At 47.6% G+C, this 12,320-nt stretch overlaps 4 protein-coding genes across 4 annotated transcripts; 2 read left to right on the top strand and 2 right to left on the bottom strand.

Moving 5' to 3' along the window:
* Window positions 1–288: 288 nt before the first annotated feature.
* mirC (siderochrome-iron transporter MirC) lies at window positions 289–2,331 on the bottom strand (the record flags this gene model as incomplete). The annotated part of the gene is made up of 5 exons (XM_040893918.1): window positions 289–360; window positions 409–1,070; window positions 1,128–1,862; window positions 1,912–2,042; window positions 2,111–2,331. 5 exons carry the CDS (start codon window positions 2,329–2,331, stop codon window positions 289–291), a joined length of 1,821 nt encoding a protein of 606 aa, XP_040751514.1.
* Window positions 2,332–4,063: 1,732 nt separating this feature from the next.
* P175DRAFT_0558307 (uncharacterized protein) lies at window positions 4,064–5,272 on the bottom strand. The gene has a single exon (XM_040900834.1). The coding sequence runs from the start codon at window positions 5,110–5,112 to the stop codon at window positions 4,510–4,512; it is 603 nt and encodes a 200-aa protein (XP_040751513.1). The 5' UTR covers window positions 5,113–5,272; the 3' UTR covers window positions 4,064–4,509.
* Window positions 5,273–6,533: 1,261 nt separating this feature from the next.
* On the top strand, window positions 6,534–8,523 carry P175DRAFT_0502267 (glycosyltransferase family 69 protein). The gene has a single exon (XM_040897343.1). The coding sequence runs from the start codon at window positions 6,629–6,631 to the stop codon at window positions 8,201–8,203; it is 1,575 nt and encodes a 524-aa protein (XP_040751512.1). The 5' UTR covers window positions 6,534–6,628; the 3' UTR covers window positions 8,204–8,523.
* Window positions 8,524–9,421: 898 nt separating this feature from the next.
* On the top strand, window positions 9,422–10,196 carry P175DRAFT_0439174 (uncharacterized protein; the record flags this gene model as incomplete). Its single annotated transcript, XM_040893946.1, has 2 exons — window positions 9,422–9,503; window positions 9,565–10,196. Coding segments are annotated over 2 exons (714 nt in total), but the record flags the coding sequence as incomplete, so codon positions are not given.
* Window positions 10,197–12,320: the final 2,124 nt, after the last annotated feature.

Raw genomic sequence — 12,320 nt, 5'->3', positions numbered from 1 at the left:
CGAAAAAAAATGCTTCCTGTAAAACGCTATTATCCGCTCAAATCTGTATAAGTTCAGGTGTCACTTCCCAGCCCCGTCACAAGGGACGATCTGGGATCAATCTCAAAGCATGCACCGTACGCACGAACCGGATGACATTGTGTCATAAAAATGGCAATATATACAATAAACGATACGTCGGGGGAATCACGAAAAGCAATGCAAGAGAAATACGAGCTGCAGCGATGCCAAATCAAGTAGAGGGTTATTGAATCAACAAACGACGAGGACCTGCAGCGCCGCTCAAATTCACTTCGACTGATCTGTAGGGTCGGTCTCATCATCTACTGGGAGCGGTGCATAATTCGGCGATTCGCTCATCTGCTCCGATTAGCTTCAAGAATCCCTCTTCCAGCTCAATGAACTCACCTTATCTAGCTTATAGTTGGACATGAGAAGACTCAAGGGAATTAGCGGAACGGTAGCGACTAGAGCCAAGACCAGTAACTTGTTCATCGTCTCCTGGTACGATCGGTTGATGGCAATCCTGACTGGCGTGCCCATGTCATAAGACAGCGCTTTGGTTAGCTTTCCAAAAATTTCCTGAGCTTCAGACTTGTGCCCGTCAGGAAGGTAAAGTTCAAGTTTCCGTGGGATGTTGTGGCTCCAGACAGCCCCAGAAATCGCGGCGCCTACGGCACCACCCATCTCCATGGCTGTGAGAAACATGGCGGTTGCCGCAGCGACTTCCTGGTGGCTGGCCGATGCTTGAACGCCCAGCTGAACGGGGACATTGAGGAGCCCGCCGCCCATGCCCACAATGACCTGTGTCCCTAAAACCTGCACCATTGAACTACCTTCTGTGCGGTACAGCAACATCAACAGCAAGCCGAGCGTATAGATTACGCAGCCGACCGTCACATAGATCCGGTACCGACAGGTGTACTTGATCAAGATCGAAACACCAAATGCAGCGATAGTTGACGTAAATGCGAACGTTTGAGTGATACGGCCAGCCGTAGCGACGTCGTAGTTTTGCACAACCTGCAGGTAAGAGTAGAGGTATGGTTGGACCGAAAAGTAAAAGGCCACTATGAATTGTTAGCGGGGTGCAATGTTCGCATAGCCTAACGCTTGGGGGAACGTACTAAAGTAGAAGAACGCCAGGCAGCATCCAGCAAGTGCTGTACGTTGCTTGAGGAGATGGAGGGACAGAAGAGGCTTCGGGGCGAGCTTTTTCGAGGTTTCCCATAGGGGTAAAAGGAAAAGGCAAACAATTCCGATGACGATCATCGCAATTATGCTACTGCTTTTCCACCCATTCTTGGAATTTGCTGCAAGCGTGAGAGGAACTAGGATCAATGTGACCGCTGCGGAGAGCAGGGTCAAGCCGAACACATCGAGATCGTACCAAGAGCGACGGAGGATGGCTAAAAATCCGCGTCGGTGAGTCGGCCGCTCCTTTATCAAATTCAGACGCTTAGCCTTGCGTTGATTAAGTAGCAACGAGAGAGCGAGCGGAAGAAACGAAGCGGGCAAAATAATCGACCACATCCCGTAGCCCCAGCGCCATGAGCTGTGGTGGAGCACTGCGTCGGCAATCGTGGGACCTATCCAAACCGTAACAAGGAACGGTAACTCGGGAAGGAGGGCAAGAAGCGCCCTGTTGAGGAGGCTACTACTATCTGCGATGAACACCTGTTGAAGAATTTGCAAGCCCGTAGAGCCAGCAGAGTAAAAGATCTGGGCAGAAGCGTATGTCTGGACATTCGTTGACGCGGCCATTTGGATATATCCGAGGACGTAAATCAGAATGCAAACACAAAAAGCTTCGAAGCGACCAAATACATCAGCTATTTTGGCCATCGGGGGTTTAATAACAGCTAAGAAGGATTAGTTGACAATATACAACTTCAGGGAAGATCAGCTTACCGTTAACGACATTCTGGACCACAAGGACCGTAGAAATCAAAGAATGTTTACTAAATGCACTCGTCGCATAAGCGGAGAGTGACATGATGGTTTGACCTTCCAAAGAGGTACAGAATGCCATGAGAAAGATGCTAGAGCCAAGTTAGAACAACCTCGAGTACAGTACACCCATGGACAGTCGGAGGTTACATATACACACCTAACATAGGCGATCACTAAAGACTTCGTTGTCCATGTAAGATTGATTGCTTCAATCTTCCTAACACCTTCCTGTACCGAATCCACCGACGTTATCGCGCTACTACCATCGTCGCACTCATAAGCCTCCTCGGGAAGGAGGCGTTCCCCCTGGTCCTCAGTATCTTGTCGCATGTTGTCGAATGTACCATATGCGGATCCGCCGGGTTCAGGTATGGGCATTGCGGCTGGGTCAGCAATAGTGGCGGGGAACGGCACGATATCAACCGGTTTCGAGAAACGTCCATTTATTGTGATAGCTGTTCCAAAGTCGTTTTTGCCTCGAAGAGGAGTGCGAGAGGTATATTAGACGCTAGAAAATTTGACGAGATAATAAAAACAAGGAAGTAGCGCCCGAGTGTCAGAGCAGGGGAGACACGCAGTGAAATACCTCAGCGGACAAAGAGGACTATTTGAGATCTGAGCCAGCCAGATCCACTTTAGGAAAAAGGAATATACAGCCAACGAAAAGGGATATCTTAGTGGAGGAGGAAACAAAAAAGCAACCGGACTGGAGACGAAACGAGGCCAAGCGCAGAGCACGCAGTCAACTTCAGCTGTTTCGGGTATCGAAAGAGTACATTGACGGAGGAGATATAACGAGGCTATGACTAGTGAAGCGTGAGGTGCACAGACATGCGTGGATCGGAAGATCTGTCGTACAAGAAAGGAACCCGGATTTGGGAGAGGTTGGAACTTGGAACTTTGAACAGCCAGTCTTCACACCACACCACACCAGTCAAGACCCACGATCGACAAGCAATACCTATGCACGTCGACGTTGGAGGCAGTCAGGATTAGCCTATAGGCTTGACGCCCAGTGTGGTAGTGCGGCACCCGATGCACCGGCAACCTAGGATAGGATAGTCGGTAGTATTGTAATATCGAGGGCTTCGAGCAGCTTAACGTCTAATGATGGTGGGGAAGGAAGGGATATTTGCAGAAATTTTTGAGAACACCAACCCTCCTTCAGCCGCCTGGATGGTCGGGTTGGAATGCAGGGCGATGCAGGTCGCAGCGAGGACTCGAAAAAGCTGGTTGTGAGAGGTTGTGGTGATGAGTGGCAAAGCACCGAGAGATCCCTCATTACTTGAAGAGTCACACTGGATTAAATACGGCTCGGTAATCTGGATACATAAAGCCACAATCCAAATGCCCGCGATTCCAAGGCACGTGATACTATTACTGGTCCACTGTAAAACACCAGATTCCTTGATTAGGCCCACCTCATGTCAGCCTAAAGATACAAGACCCTCCATCGTTGAAATATCCGAATGAATTTAGTGTTGAACCAGTTTTGCACTCGTTAAATCATCCTCATAGATTGATCCAAATAAATAGTCAAGTATTCTTGCAGACGCCAAGAACGCTGACTCTTGAAGATGCATTGGCATCCAAGCTAAAATCGCTAGTGTTACCAGGGTGCGCAGTGGGTAAAAGAATCAGATAAGATCACCTACTCGTCGAAAGATAGCCCCATCTTCAACAAAATTATTGTATAAATATAATCGAAAAGTGTATTCAAATCTATATGTAAACCAGTATTCAAAAGATAGAGAAAGAAACAATGAAAAGAAAGAAAGTATGTCTCGAGGTTCCCTCCTTGCAGGAGAGCGAGCGACCGGGTACTGTACTTGGGGTTGCGCATTTCGAAACCAAGAATGTTGGCTTGGTGTAACTCCGTATTAAAGACTAATGCTGTTGACTCCATACCACCGGGATCTCCCGCTAATTAGAGTCTTCTAAGGAATTTTCATCCTACTAAGAAACTGTCCTACTTAAGAGGTACCCTGACTCGCTCACATTATGCTAGTTCTGCACCCAAAAAGAAAGCGCGAGAGCCGCGATGCCCAGCGTGGGAATTCTTCCTATTCCTGGTGAGGGAATTCAACACGACCTGTGTATTAGACCTCGTCTTCGAGGTATCAGATCTATCAGTTGTATGCGCGATTTTCTGGAGAATATTCATCATGCCAATGGTGGCTCACTTTTGTATTATTCGGGGTCATACTCTGTACATTGTAGAGGATACGCACACATACGATTGGACACACTTGAACATACCTCTGCGCTGTTGAAATAGAACACCATCTATTCATCTTCATTGCCCCAAATTTGTTACACCACTACACATTATATTGGGTACAATCAAGACGCTGCACTCAATCAATACTGTTGACAATGGTTCCAGAACAACAAAGATCAATCTCCTCAACCTCTCGCTGTTTATTCAAGAAAGAAAAAAAAGACCTAGATCACTCACTATATATGACATATTCAAATGCATAGCCAACATATCATGACTAATGCTCATCCATTTTACGAATCATGATAACAATAATAAAGTGCAAACAGGGACACCTAAATCTTCGTGGGCTCGGTCACATCAATCACCACGGAGGCAAAATTGACCACTAGGTCTCCGCCTTCACTCGAGGGTTTTGCTGCATACACGCCAATCCAGCAGTCGGTGACATCCTGCTCCTCAAAGACCCAAGTGACCTCGCGAATGGGGGACTTTTGAACCCCCTCTACCAGGTATATCCACAGGCTATTGTCCTGCTCTTTGTTAATCTCTATCGTTGCGGCTCCACCGCCCGATGGCACAGGGAACAAGCTCCAATCCGCCCATCGGTCCTTAGCGACAGTGCTAAGATGGGGTCTGCCGTGGGTGAACTCAATTCCCGTCTTGACCCATTTCCGGGTTCCATCGGCGTGGTTGATGACGAGAATAAGTCCACCTTGGTCATATTGATGCCTCCAGCAAGCGGAGAAAGCGACTCGAGCACGCTTGAACGAAGCTAGCGGGACAGATCTGTACAGAATGGGGGCGTTGAATCGCTCAGTCGATGGGGGTTTGGACCAGATGTCGGTCGAGGGAGGGGCATTTATCGGAAACTCTGCGGGGAGAGCCCCGTTGCCGGGGACCTTCGCTGAGGAGTTGGCGAACTTGAAGTCTGTCATTTTGGACAGTACTTCGGGCCACAATTTGAGAGGTGTTTATATAAACGAGAAGGGAAAGGCGTGCAAAAATAAATGGGAAGCCACCAATCCACCGAATATAACAATTCCGCAAAGCGAGACTGCATGCGTGCCAAAAAAAAAAAAAAAAAAAAAAAGAGAGGGAGAAGAAAGGTTGGGGAGAGCGTTCAAAGTGGGCGGAAGAAGCAATCGCCTACGTCACTTGAACTAGAGCTCCACCACCGCCTTCATGTTAGACTTTCGACTCACATGAAGTTAGGACTCTTCGAGGCCTCGGTGAGATTAGGAAGAATATCAAAAGAAAAGGGCGGGTTGGATTTGAAACAATTCTTCTAAGATTGCAGCTGCTGCGAACAGTGCTAGCTGATTGTCGGGGGTGGGGGGAATCCACCAAACCTCTTACCATGCTATACTCTGTAGAATTTATACTAATTATGGTCTGGCGGCACCAGACCAAACCCCAATTCTTCGGGTTGGGGAAGACTGTCACATGAATACTTAGTCTATAATACCAAGATATTGTAACATATGGAGTATGTCTTAGATTCTACCCGTTAGTCGGCTGCTTTTGCCTAGCAGGGCGTTATCGCCTGGTATGAGTATACAAGCCCTCTAAAGCTCCGCGGAACCATCCGTAGACAACATGTGGAATAAATTTCCAACTGATCAAATTGTTCAATTGCAGAAATCGGTATTTCTGACTTTGGGCAATTCGAAAGCTAGCGATAGGACCATAAAATGCAGAGCGCCATGTGATTGCATCGATGGTTGTGAAGTACCTAGACGCGAGACCCTCCCTTGATGGGCTACCCCCCTCAAGATATCGAATTTCAGCTATAGAATATATATCCCGATCAACGGCGGTTAGAGAGCATAAAGCCAAGGGATCTTCGAGGGAAATATTCGCAAGGTCTTCATGGTACCGAAACCGCCCAGCTGGAGGGCTCAAACCGTACTGACTATAGTAACACGTGGAGACATCACATCAAAGCAGCTGGTATTCTGCAGCGAATTGAAGTTTCGTATCCCTCGTTGTCCCTCTTCAGGGATGAGACGGCGGATCTATAGCGTATCAAGTTTAGATGTCAGAAAAAGATGGGACAGAGCATCTTTAAAGCATACATTAGTGAAGACCCAATATGCAATATGATTCACAAATCAGAAACCCATCGTTACTTGTAGGTCTGAAGGCTTCCAGTTCAAGAAACATTGAGTAGCAGTACTCCGTATTGAAGGCTGCATTGCATGCCTGTGCTGTGTGCAGGATAATATGGTAAATCTTTCGGTTGGTCCGCCGATCAATGTAAAGTGGCTTGGCGATGGAGCCGGCTGACATAAGCTTAACCCTGAGCTAAGATAGAACTCCCTGAGATATTTATTTTGCTTCGACGGAGCTCCAGGATGCTGAATCTGGGTACTTATTAACCGATAAATCAAGCTGCTAAGGAATGGGAGAATTAATTTCTTCCCCTTCCTCGCCCTAGTCAATCTCTCCATCATGTCGTCCCGACTTCTTCATCCGGATGAGTACGAGTTAGATGCTCGGTCTTCTATTGACTCGCAGGGAACATTCAATCTTGACGAAGCGGATTTTGAGTCACAATCTATCCCCAGACCGCGACGACTGTTACATAAAGTGCCTCTGCTATCACGCTTTTTCACTTCGCCTTACTCCGGGTACCGTCGCCTGAAGCCTTCCAGACCCCGACTTCTCCTCTCCGGATGGAAGCGGCCAAACTGCTACCGACGCCTACTGTTACGACGCGCATGCCTCTATCTCCATGCTATCGGTGGCATTATCCTCGCCCTTGTAGTCCTGACATCTATTTTCCGACCTTCATATACCCGACCACCAGCACACTACCGCACGCTTCAAGACAGCATCTCCAAATCCACAACATCGGGTCGAGGCAACCCCCGTAACGAGAAGATATTCATCGCTGCGAGCTTGTATGACCGTAGTGGAGATCTTGCTGGTGGACAATGGGGTGAGAGGGTTCTCCAATTAGTCGACTTGCTTGGAGAAGAGAATGTATATCTGAGTATCTATGAAAATGATAGCGGAACCGCTGGCGCTGGCGCTTTAGTGGAGCTGGAGGCGAAAGTCAAGTGTAACAAGTCGATTGTGTTCGAGGACCAACTGGATTTGAATACCCTGCAGGTCGTGACTGTCCCTGGCGGATCGAAACGAATTAAACGCATTGAGTACTTGGCTGAGGTCCGGAACCGAGCCCTACGACCATTAGACGACCATCCTGAGATGCGATTCGACAAGTTGCTTTACCTTAACGACGTTATATTTAATCCTATTGATGCTGTTCAACTTTTGTTCTCCACTAACGTGGACGAGAATGGAATTGCTCGGTATCGCGCGGCCTGTGCGGTCGATTTCATCAACCCATTCAAATTCTACGATACCTATGCTACCCGCGATTTGCAGGGCTACGGTATGGGCCTGCCCTTTTTCCCCTGGTTCTCCAATTCTGGTCAGGGCCAGAGTCGGAAGGATGTTCTATCTGGGACGGATGCTGTGCGGGTTCGCAGTTGCTGGGGTGGAATGGTTGCCTTCGATGCTCGATTCTTCCAACTTCCGACATCAGGGCCCGCAGAACAGCACCCTGCCCGCTTCCGTGCATCACAGGATACGTTCTGGGAAGCCTCGGAGTGCTGTCTCATCCATGCAGATATCCAACCGGCTGCGTTCAATGTCGAGGAGATCACAGATTCGGGGATCTATATGAACCCATTCATCCGCGTTGCTTACGACAGCCGCACTCTTTCCTGGTTGGGAACTACTCGTCGATTTGAGAAGCTCTACTCTTTTATTCACAATCTGGGGAACCATTTGGTTGGCCTGCCTTGGTTCAATCCCCGTCGAACCGAAGTCCCCGGTCAGACCGTTACTGAGAACGTTTGGGTTCCGAACGAAAATGAATCCGAAGGTGGCTCTTTCCAAGATATTGAACGAGTGGCTGCGAACGATGGCTTCTGTGGCCGTCGAGGTCTGCAGGTGATTGTCGAGCATCGTCAAGAGGGGCAGAAGGGCTGGGAAAGTATCCCTATACCCTCCTAAGCTGTGGCAGAATACGAGTTCTGCGCAGTATTATGTATTATCAGTTCACATTCTTGTCTTATACTCACTCCACCAAGGAATATATACCGCAAATATGCCTTTTGGGCAACATATTATCTCACCTCTGGCTATATTCACAACCCTGGCAGGCCCAGCAGATTTTAGCAGCAATTCCCGCAGCCCATGTCTGCCTTTCTATTTTACATTGAACAAAACACCTGGTGAATATGCACCAATACTTATTCTTAATCTTTGTGTTTCTAGGGTAAAAACATGGGGTAGCACTTCTCACTAATTAATTTACAAGTCTGCCTATACTCTTCCTCTTTCCCCTCTCCTTTCCTCTCCCTTGTATCTCTCGGTGTATCCCATCAAGTCTAGGGTTGTTCCTGGCTAGGCAATTGAATGCGTACTAAGACCTTGGGGGGAAAAATGGACCTTGAAAAACGGTTTGAAGAGCTCACTGGTATCAGTATTGCAGGCATTATCCACAGTGTCGTTGGAGTTGTGGCAGACAGGTCTTCTCATAGTCTGGAGGAAAGTCGTCATGCTCCTAAAAGTATAAGAGACAAGGTCAGTCTTCTTACCTCTTTCTTTTATTCTCCATTTCCTCTTGGTGTCCCTTCACTTTTATGAAAGAATGTGAAACTGAGACGTCATATAACACAACAGGCCTCCTGTAGTGTTGCTGGGGACAACACAAACTTCTCTCACTCTAAACCTATTCTCACTCCCCCCACTCCTTCTCCTCAACCTTCTTCCCCTCATCAACCTCGACTGAGCAAAGCATCAACCGCCATGGCCTTCGTGGCAGATGTTGATGACACTGCTGCCTTCATGGCGGCTGCTCGTGCGTTCAGGTTGGATAACAACTACGGCGGCTCAGCAGCACAGCCTAGCAACACGTTGAGCCATCAGGGCAGCTTCGAACATAATCCCGAGGAGGCCGCTGTCGATACGGCTAACGACGACTTCGCCTCTACATCTAATTACGAGCAAGCTCCAAGTAAGTGTTGGTACCAAAGCTGTTGAACGAACTGGGCTTACTTTTTTTCCCCTTTGTTCCTCGTGGCAGATTCTGGCGAGACGAGAATCGCGCAGCTAGAACCCTTTGATAATTCTGTCAACAGCAACACTCAAAACGCGTTTCTTGATTCGATTGATATTCTTCCCCAGAACAGTACGACAACTTCGGGTGCCCACACTCCTGTCACTGAAGGCAATGTTAAGCAAGAGGAAGACCGTGAAAACATGATTACTTTCTCAAGCTGGGGCACTCCGGCTGTTCGGGACAAGGCTGGTATTTCCCTCCTTTTTCTCTTGCTTGACTGGAGTATAGATTAAATTTAGATTGTCTTTAGCTGCCCAAGTCCGCCGGATCATCATCAAAGGCCTTCCTCCATCCTGGGGTGCTCCCGACAAGGTTTTGTCGTTGATTCATGGAGGTTTGATCGAAAATGTTTCCATTACTCCCTCTGGAAATGCACACGTGCTTTTCTGTGAGCATTCTGCTTGTAAGGCGTTTTATGACAAGTATCCCAACGGCATCGTTCTAGACAAGGAGAGAAAGCTCTCTGTATTCGTGGATATGGGCACCCAGGTTGATGTTGTGAGCTCAAACCTTAGTTTCAATCTTTCTGTCGGTTCGACGCGTGTTGTGCGTGCAGTGGGTGTGGATATGGAAATAACCATGACGAATCTCTTCGAAATTGCCAGCGCCAACAACCGCAGGGTCGAAAAGATAGTAGATACGTTTGTTCCTGGTTGTGTAAGTGCAGGTCCTTTGGCTCTTGACCGGATCTCTTACGATACTAATATATGCTCCAGCCTCGTATCGTCAACTTTCGTTTCTGCAGCATCGACGATGCAGTCCGTTTCCGTGCGGCTCTTGTTCGTAGTGAAGAATGGGAACATTGCAATGTTCAGTACACTACTGACCCGTAAGTTCTGGTCAAGTTCTACCTTCGCCCCAGCCGCCATTCATTCCCACTAAATCTCTCCAGTTGCGAGGTCGCTACCGGATATCACTCTGACTGAGTTTGGGTCGACTGAGACGACCTCTCTACCTTGCATAATCGCCTATGACCCCAGAATGATAAGAGCCATCTCGTTTGGATTCGCTCAGAGGTATTATGAAGAACCGGTTGAAGCGGGAAGCCGTGAATAGCGCCTATCATGTTGCAATGTCACTTTAAGCCAAGGAAGTTGAATGTAATTGTTATGCTTACTTCTACTAGGCCAATCCAACGCCAGAAAACTCACATTTTGTATGCTACCACTTGCAATCACATTCGTTGAAACCATGCCTCAAGCTCTAATATTCATAACCTCTCATGACTGGGCATTTCCTATAATATAATAAAATATATATATATATATGTAGATGTAGATGTAGATGTAGATGTAGATGTAGATGTAGATGTGGTCTGGGAATCTTTCCTGTATTCTAAATCTCGACAGTACGATACCATATATGACAATACACAACCAGACAAATCCCCAAGTGGAGCACGGAGCAAGTTGGACCCCCGACTTGTCCGTCTTTCTTCCTCTCCGACACAACTAAATTTTGCAACCACTCGAACAGAAACAAAGGTCCCAGATCCCGATCCCAAGCTAGACACAAAGACAGCCATTGCAAACCCCCGCTCTGGGAAAGCCGAAGAGAGGATCCAAATTCTAACTTGAGGATGATGAGTGATTTTTCCATTCCCCCCCCTCCCCTCTCTTACCTACATAAGTTTTGGGTTTGGATCCTGTGGGGGGCACAACTCGCTCACTCACTAAATAGGTACATACGGAGTACTATCGAGTATGGACTCATGAGAAAGAAAGAATAACCCGCAAATCCACCAGCCCACCAGCTCCAAAACTGAAGCGGTACCTCTCTTGCAAAGGGCCTAATGTGTCTAACCCAAGTTTTCATGCGCATGGCAGCGTGCATTTTTTGATTTGCTGACTGGACAAAGTCATTTGACAGGCTGCTTTATACCCCCCGAGAACGATACTCCGATGCAGGTGGATGGACGTGGACGACCGTTTTGGCAATTCATGGGTTGCAATAGCCCGACAACTATGGGAACTTAAGGTGGGGAGTGGGGAGGGGCCAAGTACGGAGATCCCCGATGAAGAACAAAGGATTTTCCTGCACAGATGTCAGAGAAAAGGTTTCATCTGGCTTGGATTTGAATACATCTTTTGAGTTTTAGGAAAGGGGGAACTGGCTGACTTGACTCCTTTGATTAAAATTTTAGGGGCTCTCTCGTGTCGCGACTAAATCGGATGTCTCGGCCACAATTCCCTGCAATATTTTTTTGGCCCATGCCATGACAGGACTGCCTCGGAAAGCAGGTACCGTATGACGACTCTGGATTTCCATCAGAAATGAGAATCCGAGGCTGGTGGACCAAGAAAAGCATCCAGACTCCTCTAACTCCGGGCAACCACTCCAGCGCAGGTTGACACATATGAGCTGATCCCAGCCCAGTATCGCTTCAAGCTACCCTATCACGGCGACACGCGAGGGAGGAATTAAATGAAAGATACGAATTCCTGGCAGAATAGCGCAACGCCGCTGCCCTTGTCCTGCGACTAGAATACTACCATCCTGACCCGACAGTCTGGATGAGAGTGTGATAGCCAGGCATTAGCATGCCGTAGCGTAGGTAAACCTTTAGGCAGTCCAACCCAGGATTTTTTCTTTTTTTTCTTTTCTTTTTTTTCTTTTCTTTTCTTTCGATTTCGTCTTGCCGACGTTCAAGAATAAGGCAGCCAAGCAGCAAGTTGATAGTGAAATTCAAACCCTACTCCATAGAAATAGACAAACTTATTCAGCCTCTGCAGTTACGCAACCAACTTAAGCTTCCATTTTATATATATAAACTCCAGATTTCTGACCATCTTGGCACCAATCCCATGATAGTGTTGGATTTTTGGGGGGGGGGGGGGAGATTAAACCTCTCTAAGCTCCCTCTGCAGAAGAACCAAGCTAGCCGCCGAGGTGAATGTGATTGAAGGCGCTGAACCACCTCCTCCTTGTCCAGCGATTATTACTGGACCACTTGTTTATTTATTTTTTTTTGACGATCCAAAGAGAAAACACCAATCCATCCCACAA

This window comes from Aspergillus ochraceoroseus, assembly GCF_002846915.1.
Source record: "Aspergillus ochraceoroseus IBT 24754 chromosome Unknown P175scaffold_5, whole genome shotgun sequence".
NCBI lineage: Eukaryota > Fungi > Ascomycota > Eurotiomycetes > Eurotiales > Aspergillaceae > Aspergillus > Aspergillus ochraceoroseus.
This window is presented reverse-complemented; position numbering and strand designations above follow the sequence as displayed.

What these genes read in the sequence shown, in the direction of transcription:
- P175DRAFT_0558307 (XM_040900834.1), bottom strand. Translation starts at nt 5,112, where the DNA reads ATGACAGACTTCAAGTTCGCCAACTCCTCAGCGAAGGTCCCCGGCAAC.
- P175DRAFT_0502267 (XM_040897343.1), top strand. Translation starts at nt 6,629, where the DNA reads ATGTCGTCCCGACTTCTTCATCCGGATGAGTACGAGTTAGATGCTCGG.